The 10,082-nt window shown below is 55.8% G+C and overlaps 1 protein-coding gene across 1 annotated transcript; it reads right to left on the reverse strand.

Annotated features, from left to right (window-relative positions):
- Positions 1-7,207: 7,207 nt before the first annotated feature.
- LOC100273307 (uncharacterized) lies at positions 7,208-8,712 on the reverse strand. Its single transcript, NM_001147748.1, has one exon. It carries the CDS (start codon positions 8,685-8,687, stop codon positions 7,347-7,349), a length of 1,341 nt encoding a protein of 446 aa, NP_001141220.1. The 5' UTR covers positions 8,688-8,712; the 3' UTR covers positions 7,208-7,346.
- Between the last annotated feature and the right edge of the window lie 1,370 nt (positions 8,713-10,082).

A 10,082-nucleotide genomic window follows, 5' to 3' on the forward strand; every position in this document is an offset into this window, starting at 1 on the left:
CTCCGCCTCTGTTCGTACTGATATCGCTACCCCTGGCCTCGGCTCGTCGAAGAGCGGCCGAGGGGTCTCTTTAACTAAGCTAGAGGAGCCTCAGACAACAAGGCCGATCGAGCCGAGGGATTCCTACGCCTCCGGGATACGGATACCTCACTCGTCACCTTGACACGGGGCGACTCATGCTTGGTGAAGCGGTACAGATAATCAACAGGCGAGACTTAGTGCTCGAAAATGAGGAAAAAACACGGCTCCGTGCCGAAATTACATACATGTTCAGGCCTCGACAGCCACAATGAACAAAAACCCTGGCAATCGAAATGCCATTACAAACGGAACTCCGGTTCCCCCTCCGCAGGTACGAACAACCCCACTCCATGGGGGAAGGCCTGCGGAGCGACAGAAGACTGACGAGCGGCTCGCCGCCGCCCGTTCTGACTACGACAACAACCACCCCCGCCCCGGGCGGCGAAGCGGCTTAGGCAGCAGCTTCGGGGCAGGTGTTACGACAGGAGGGCTCTCACCCGCAGAGGACGAGAACCAGCCATTCAGGCCGGGAGACGGAGACCCAGGGCTACTGGCGCCCTACCTATCCCGGCATGGCTGGAGGAAGTCCCCGTGGGACGGAAGGATGCCATTCTCCCCCAGGCGCGGGGGAAGAAAAAGGCAGCCGACCCATGCGGGGGCAGCCCCCCGACTCGCCTCATCCTTCATCTTGGCCTGGATGACGAAAATCCTTGAGGCCGAGGGAGGGGCAGAGGCCGCAGCCCGGCTCGCTTTCCCCCACCATCAAGCCGGAGGTCGCCATCTCAGGTGACCGCCGGTGGAGGGGTGCGGCCGGGCTGCATGATGAAAATCCTTGAAGCCGAACGATGGCTGAAAGGTACCAACTCCCACGGAGTTGCGTTCCTCCAACGGGGAGGCGGGAAGACGGCGGATACCCCCCATCCGGGGGCTTGGAAGATGGAAAGACACGACGCATGAGGGAGGAAGAAGACATGGTTGCCTTCCAAAAGGGGTCGTCCTCCTTTTAAAGGCAACTCTCCCTACGTGCGCCCCCAAACGCCGCGGGCTGAGTCTTCTCCAACACGCTCCAAGGCCCACCCCTGCGACTCGGGGGCTGGGTCCCGCATGTCATGCAGACCGGCTCCGAGCAGAAGAAGCCAAACCGCCGCGCGTGGTGCGCACAACCGCCCAGCGGTTACAAGCGACCCCCCACTTTTGCCCAGACCAACGGGCGGGAGGGGCGGGCAGCCATGCAGGCGGCATGCAACCGCGCCAGGTGGACGTGCTTCTCCGACTTCTGACACGCCAGCTTGGAGGCCCAGGCCCACGCGTGACGCAACCAGCGCGCCAGTTGCTGCATGCAAGCAACCGCGCCACCACTTGTGCCACCGTCGCACCTCTTCGGTTGCGGAGCCTATGCCGCGACTCGAGGCGACCCAGCGCACGACCCAGCGGCGCCAGCCTGGCGTGACGGTCAATGCGGCCGAAAGTGGGCCGGCAGTAATGACGGTGGCAGGCGGACGGGAGCAGCAGTCATGTCGTCAGCCAGGCTCACGTCCCATCCAGGGACAGCAAGAGAGCCTCCTCCCACGGCGTGAAGATGGTGCGCCCGTGATCCGTTCCACGAACGGCTCGCGCACGCGCAACGGCCGCCCTGCCAACCACTCGCCCCGTCGCATTAACTCCGCGGCGGGACAGGCGGCGCTTCTGGCAAGAGAAGCGGACGACGCTTCGCCTTCGCCGTAATAACCGCGCCAAAAAAGGTACGCCACGTCGTTCGATTTCGTATCCTTTTTTCCTCTTTCTCTATCTCTTGCAACAGGGACCGGGAAAGGGGGATACCCCGAAAAGGATCCTTCCCTGTGAAGGAACCGGGCTCCGAGCCCCCCCTACTGATCAGAGGTTCGAAGGCTGGCCCTCCGAAGGGTTCAACAGTCGCCTCAGATCGTGTGGGCCCGACACCCACTACTGGTCAGGGGTTCGAAGGCCAGCCCCCCGAAGGGCTCTATGGCCGCCTCAGGCTACTCGGGCTCCGCGCCCATTACTGATCAGAGGTTCGAAGGCTGGCCCCCGAAGGGTTCACAGTCGCCTCAGACGCCGAGCGAGGGATGACCAGGGGTACGTTCGATACATAACCGAGGCTCGGGCTGCGCTCCCGAGGTACCCTAGGACATTTCCGAGACTAGCGGGAGCGATCTTGTAACGGAATCCCATCGGAGGGAGGCATCGAGCCCTCGGACCCCATCGCCAGGGGACCGGGTCCGGCAGATCACCCGCAGGTACTTTTGGGCGTGCCTCTGGGCCCCTAGCCGACCCCCAACGAATGGGGCACGAACGTCCACTCGGATTACCCGCTTGCAGCTCACCGGAGACACCATGTTCGGTGCCCATCGAGGGTAACATGGCGCACTCCCCCCCTCCTCCTTGCGGAAAGGCGACGTAGGGGCGTATGCAAAAAGTCGAGTATGTCCCTGATCGTCCTCTCGCCCTGTGCGGAGGCTCGGGGGCTGCTCTCGCAGACCCGGCTCCGGCCGAACCGTTGATAGCGTCAACATACCAGCCCGAGAACTTGGGCCCCGACCGTGCACCCGGGCTACGGCCAGTTCGCATGAGGGAACGACCAGACCAGCCGAAGCGTTACGCAAGGCGTTAAGACCTCGAAGGAGTGAAACCACTCCTCCGAGGCCTCGGGGGCTACACCCGGCGGGTGCGCTCGCGCGCACCCACCGGAACAAAATGCAACCGAGGAAGGCTGGTCCCCTTGCAAAAAAGTGCGACGAAAGCCTCCAAGCGAGTGCTAACACTCCCTTCGAGGCTCGGGGGCTACTTTCGGGGACCATAATTAGGGGTACCCTCAAGACGCCTAATTCTCAGCTGGTAACCCCCATCAGCATAAAGCTGCAGAGGCCTGATGGGTGCGATTAAGTCAGGGATCAGTCCATACGAGTGACTCGATCACGCTTCACCCGAGCCTAGCCTCGGACTCGGGAAGCCGACCTCGAGGGACTTCCGTCTCGCCCGAGGCCCCCCTTTTTAACGGCGGACACATCTCCGGCTCGCCCGAGGCCTTGGCTTCGCTAAGAAGCAACCCTGACTAAATCGCCGCACCGACCGACCGAGTTGCAGGGGCATTTAACGCAAAGGTGGCCTGACACCTCTATCCTGACGCGCGCCCCCGGCAGAGCCGAAGTGACCGCCGTCACTCCGCTGCTCCACTGACCGGTCTGACAGAAGGACAGCGCCGCCTGCGCCACTCCGACTGCAGTGCCACTCGACAGAGTGAGTCTGACAGGCAGTCAGGCCTCGCCAGGGGCGCCATAGGGAACTCCGCTCCGCCCGACCCCAGGGCTCGGACTCGGACTAAGACCCGGAAGACGACGAACTCCGCTCCGCCCGACCCCAGGGCTCGGACTCGGGCTAAGACCCGGAAGACGGCGAACTCCGCTCCGCCCGACCCCAGGGCTCGGACTCGGGCTAAGACCCGGAAGACGGCGAACTCCGCTCCGCCCGACCCCAGGGCTCGGACTCGGGCTAAGACCCGGAAGACGGCGAACTCCGCTCTGCCCGACCCCAGGGCTCGGACTCGGGCTAAGACCCGGAAGACGGCGAACTCCGCTCCGCCCGACCCCAGGGCTCGGACTCGGGCTCGGCCCCGGAAGACGACGAACTCCGCCTCGCCCGACCCCAGGGCTCGGACTCCGCCCTGGCCTCTGCCGAACGACTTCCGCCTCGCCCGACCCAGGGGCTCGGACTCGGCCTCGGCAACGGAAGACAGATTCGACCCCAGCTTCGGAGGAGCCCCCACGTCGCCCGGCCTCGGGCGCGGGCTCGCCACGTCAACAGGGAGCGCCATCACCACTCTACCCCGAGCCGACTCGGGCCGCAGAGAACAAGACCGGTGTCCCATCTGACCAGCTCCGCCAGATAGGCAATGATGGCGCCTCCCAAGCTCTATGACGGCGGCGGCTCTCAGCTCTCTTACGGAAGCAGGTGGACGTCAGCAAGGACTCGACCGCTCCGACAGCTGTCCTTCCGCCAAGCTCCGTTGCTCCTCCGACAGCCACGACATCACACCAGCAGGGTGCCAAGATCTCTCCGGCTGCCACATTGGCATGTACTTAGGGCGCTAGCTCTCCCTCCGCTAGACACGTAGCACTCTGCTACACCCCCCATTGTACACCTGGATCCTCTCCTTACGACTATAAAAGGAAGGACCAGGGCCTTCTTAGAGAAGGTTGGCCGCGCGGGACCGAGGACGGGACATGCGCTCTCTTGGGGCCGCTTGCTTCCCTCACCCGCGTGGACGCTTGTAACCCCCCTACTGCAAGCGCACCCGACCTGGGCGTGGGACGAACACGAAGGCCACGGGACTTCCACCTCTCTCACGCCCGTCTCCGGCCACCTCGCCTCTCCCCCCTTCGCGCTCGCCCACGCGCTCGACCCATCTGGGCTGGGGCACGCAGCACACTCACTCGTCGGCTTAGGGACCCCCCGGTCTCAAAACGCCGACATCCACCATTTTATACTTAGGCATTTGTGTTGGACACTAAATCACCAAAACACTTAGAAATGGCCCAAGGGCACATTTCCCTTTCATAACCCTTGCACCTTGTTGTACTCCTTCTGACACAAGGAAGCGAGGAATATGGAGGTTGCTTGGGAGTTGAAGTTCCTTATTTGGGCGGCCTCATCGGAGTCGTAGTCCTCGTCGCCCACCTGTGGTGCATGCGCTCCAAACTCAACAATATCTCATATACTTTCGTGGAGTGAAATTAGATGGTGCCTCATTTTATCACTCCACATACAATAATCTTCACCATCAAAATATGGTGGTTTGCCTAGGGGTACGGAAAGTAAAGGAGAGCGTTTAGAAATGCTAGGATAGCGAAGAGGCATCTTACTATACTTCTTACGCTCTTGGCGCTTCGAAGATATGGACTCGGCGCCGGAGGTGGAAGGTGAGGAAGAATCGGTCTTGTAGTAGACCACCTTGTTCATCTTATTTTTCTTCTTATCACATTTCCTATGTGACTTGATGGAGCTGGCTGATTCCTCCTTGTGCTCCTTTTGCTTGTCGACGGCCTCCTTCGATGGAGTCCTTTCTTTGTTCTTCTTTCCCAAAGATCTGTGTTTTTCCTCGGTCACCATCTCTCTTTTGGCATGTTCTCCCGACATCACTTCGAGTTGTTAAACTCTAATGAAGCACCGGGCTCTCATACCAATTGAAAGTCGCCTTAAGGGGGCATGAATAGGCGAAACCTAAAAATTATAAACTTTGAACACGCACTTCACTTGAGGTTAGGCTTAGAAATAAATAATTATGAATTCGGAGTGCGGAAGATAGTTCTTCTTGCTAAGAGTTGCTCAATCAATGCAAATAACTTTGGGAACCAACTCAAAACAATGAGCAAGAGAACTTTTAGTGAGAGGGGAGAGGGAAGAAACAAATCGAATGGTAAAGATCAACACGGGTGGACACAACGATTTGTTTCTCGAGGTTCGGTTCCAAAGAATATACTCCCCGTTGAGGAGGCCACAAAGGCTGGGTCTATTCCAATCCTTTCCCTCTCTCAATCGGTCACTTAGACCGGTTGAGTGTTTCTTCTCAATCTCACGGGCCACTAAGACCCGCAAGGATCACCACACAATTAGGTGTCTCTTGCAAACTTTACAAAACACTTGGAAGGTTTAGAGAGAGTTGAAGAAAGCAACCAAGCAACAAGAGCAAGAAAAGAAGCACAAGTCACCCTCTCTCAAGTCACTAAACACTTTTGATCAATTGACTTGATTTTGGAACTTGGAGAGGGTTGAAGGCTTTGATTGTGTCTTTAGAGTGTATTCTTTGCTCTTGTATGAAATGAAGAGTGTGGAGTGCTTGGATGGCTTGAATGGTGGTGGTTGGGGGTATTTATAGTCCCAACCACTATTCTAGCCGTTGGCTGGCTGCTCTATTGATGGGCACACCGGACAGTCCGGTGGTACACCGGGCACTCCATTGTACACTGTCCAGTGAGTGCCACGTCAGCCGACCGTTGGGGTTTGGAGCGGTTGATCGTTGAAGTCTTTTGTCCTTTTGCTGCACCGAACAGTTCGGTGGTACCCCGGATAGTCTGGTGCGACCTGTCGTCGCAGATTGTCTTCTGACTTCTGACGTTTCAAACTGCGTGCGTAGTCGCATAGTCGACCGTTGGGCGATGTTGACCGTTGCTCGTTGTCTTACCGGACAGTCCGGTGATTTTTAGTGGACGAGCGCTGATAAAACCCGAGAGCAGCCAGTTCGCGAGGTGCTCCAGCCAGGGCACCGAACACTGTCCGGTGCGTTGCAGGTTGTAGCAATTTTGTTTTGCTCCAAACGTGTAAAATTCTCCCAATGCCATTTTCTTTGTATGTTTATGTGAACTTTATACACCTGAGAAAAATATCCACTAGATAAACTAGTTAGTCCATATAGTTTGTGATGTACGTCAAACACTAAAATTGATTATAGGAATGGTTGAGGTTATTTCTCTTTCAGAAACTAAAATGAAATCCGTTCCGAGACGGCATGGCTGGCGCGATGCCGCACATGTGTCTCGACGGGATTTTTTTTTTCTTCGCGTGCACACATGCAAGGATGTTCATATGAGCTAACCAATCATCAGCTCAGTACGTCATGGCCCAGCTAAACCATGCAAACCAAACATCATTACCTGCATGCACATAACCTGGGTGGCTGGGTGGCCTCGGCCTGGTTTCAGTCCCGAGGTAGACTACAGTGTATTCAACAACCAATCGCGACCTTAATCTCGTCAACAAAGAAGGCAAGGCAGGCTATGATTTCTAGCTCTTCTTGTTTCTCTTGCGTATCTTGAGTGCCTTTATCTGTGAGCAATGAAATTTTACCTTTTATAAAATTAATTCCTTGTTCTGTTGCAAAGAAATTGAGGAAAATTGGCTGGGATTTAATCCTCTTCTATCCAATTTTAAATAGAATGCGATTAAATCTCCACTAATTCCTTTCGATCCCTGCTCAACCGAAAAGGCCTTAAGGAGTGTTTGGTTTTTTGACTAATTTTTAGTACATTCATTTTAGACCCTAAAATACTAAATACGAAAACTATTTAATTTCCGTATTTAATGATTTATAAACTAAAATAAAATAAAATAAAGAGATTACAAATTAGTTTCTATAAATCAAACATCCCGTAAGAACAAATCACAGTTATTTGTATTTTCGACTAAAATTTTTGTTGATGCATCGATTAGATAATAGTAACGAAATCATTGCTGGACGTACTAGGCACACCAATATTGACTACTTTTCACAAGCACAGCACAGCCGCACAGTGTTTGACTACGAATTACTGCTAAGGATTTGATGTGTAAGCCAAAACAGCGTATACTGCTTGCACCACGGTACAAACCAGCCCCACGCCGGCCGCCGCCAGCCCCACGGCGAGCCACGGGTTCCTGAAGTACTTGAGCATCAGCCATGCCGCCCACCGGCGCGGCCGGCTCCGGAAGCTCTCCTCCAGCCCCTCCCATGTCGCACGAAGGTAGTTGCTCTCGGGGTCGTCGCCCCCGAACGCGATGCCCTTGCAGAGGTTCGCCAGGGAGGTGGCGACCTCGTTGTGGCTGCCGAGGCCGTGCGCGATGATCCCTCGCCTGGACAGCAGCTCCACGTCCTGCACCGTTCCCGCCAGCTGCGACAGGAAGACGCAGTACGCCGTCACGTGGCTGCCCACCTCCTCCGGGTTGCTCTGCTCCAGCGCCATCAGATTGCGCAGGAGCCGCGACGTCTCGGCGTCGATCTTCAGGTGGGGGATCTCCAGTGTGCGGCCGTAGTAGTCGAGCTTCACCTCGAGGATTGAGCGAGCCCCTTTGCCGCCGAGAGGCCGGCTCCTGAATCCAACGCCGGCACAGTAGTACTCCGTCGCCGAGCGCCACCGGCCGAACCGACGCGGCTTGCCGGTGCCTACGGTCGATCGTGACGACGGGAGTGCGACGGTGGGCATCAGGTGCATGTGCAGCAGATGCAGAAGGTTGTCTGGCCCCGGAGGTTCAGCCACCGCCGGCGTCGCCACTGAGTACTGCAGCTCCCGCAGGAGCTTCCGGACGTAGCCCGTAATCGCGTCAGGCGCAGAACCGCCGCCGCCGTCCGGAATGGTGAGCTTGCGGATCTCGTCGACGACGAAGAACGGTATCTGGTTCTCCGCGAGGTAGATCACGTCGCGCACCACCCCGACGTCCTCCATCATGTCGCTGCCGCGGTGCCCGCCGCCGCCGATGCCGCCGAAATTGACAAGCACGTAGCATGCGTCGAGCAGCAGCATGCGCACAAAGTCGTTGCTATCTATGTGGTTATCGAACGTGTTGGCGTAGCAGCTCCTGGCTTTGGCCTCGATGCCCGCGACCACATCGATGTAGGACTTAACGTCGACTCTCGCCGCCGCCGACATAACGGTGCTGAGGCTCCGGATCTTGTCCTGCTTCCTGACGAGCTTTGGGTTCTTGATGTGGTGGTACGGGCCAATGGAGACGTGGGACGGGTCGTAGTCCTCCGGGCAGACGTTGCGAGTGCGCGGGCCGACCTCGGCGATGACGACGGGGTAGAGACTGGCGGACCGCGCCGCCAGAGCGTCCGCGGTAGCTAGCTCCTTCCTCAGCTCCTCGGCTAGGGAAGGGATATCCACGGCATGAGCATCCATTTCTCGGGTATACTTCCTAGCGCACACTCTGGCACTATGCTCTGTTGCATGCTAAGCCATGCGCCATTTATTTATAGACCAGGTGACTGAACTGCATTGTAAGTGAAACGTATAATACACGATAACTTATATAAAAAATGTGTGTTATACTGTTATGAAAAAAGATTCATAATTCACTTGTGATCTTGACCATAAATAAATTTTGTTAATTTAATCTAATTTTTTCACCAATATATTGTAACCATAAGTATCGTACAGACTTCAATATATGCCACGATTTGCATCGTCTCATCGTCGAAGAGCACGTCCCACACCTGCAGAAAGAAGTTACCTTGTACATCGTCAGACATCAGGCACGCACCACCATACGCGCTTGCTTAAACAAAAGGCAAGTGTGTGTTTGCGAAGAGAATTAAAGACAGGCTGGCACAAAAGCTACCCGATGGTGGTGAGGATGACGAACTGGTTATTGCTGTCGGTCCTCTTCTGTGTCACCTTCGGCGCCGAGATGACGCCACCGTCCTTGATATAGTAGTCGTCGAACGTGCGCGATGGCGAGTCCCAATGACTCTTGGCTGGGCTGCCAGATGAAGTGCACCCCGAGCCCATCAGCAAGGTACTACACTTGGCCGTTGCACATCGGATGCACTACTCATCTGCATACATGTTCGTGGACACTCACACAACGTCAGCAACGGCCATTATCCCAGCGCACAAGAATTCATGGTCGGTCAGTAGCGACTTACGTGGTATGTTGGGCTTCAGATGGACGATGAGCTGGACGGCGTGATGGCGTCGTCGTCGGATGTGGTGCCCAAAACAACCCGGGAGTCGTTGACATTGGCGACGACCATGAGGTCCCCCTGCTTGACGGTGGACAGCGCGGTGCAGCCGCTCTGGACCGCTTCCAAGCGGCGGCTGCGCCGGAGCTTGTCGTCCACAACGGCGGATGCAGCTACGTAGGACTGCTTTCAGATGTCGAACTGGCAGTCGCCAAGCTTCTTCTCGTCGTCGATGAGCGACGCCAATGCGAGCGCCTTCTGCTAGTGGTGTTTGTTCGGGATTTCCAAGTAAGAAACATGGATTTATCCTTGCGTTGGTTTATGAAAATGACTCACAAGTTAGATCCATGGAAAACATATTATGGAGAATAAATGCCACGCATGCAAAAAAGGAATTTAAGTTGAAAACATTATTCAAACAAAAGAAATTGCATGCAAGGCTCTTCTTTAAATACTACTCCAACCAAAAATATAATTCAAGAATCTAAGTGATACTTATCTAATATTGCGCATTGTGCTAGGGTAACAGGTGAACTTGTGGAGAGATGAAATATATATTTTTTATCATAAATGTAGACATAAACACACATGTGGTGTAGCGGTAGCTACTACT

The sequence above is a fragment of the Zea mays genome, chromosome 4 (assembly GCF_902167145.1).
Source record: "Zea mays cultivar B73 chromosome 4, Zm-B73-REFERENCE-NAM-5.0, whole genome shotgun sequence".
Classification (NCBI taxonomy): Eukaryota; Viridiplantae; Streptophyta; class Magnoliopsida; order Poales; family Poaceae; genus Zea; species Zea mays.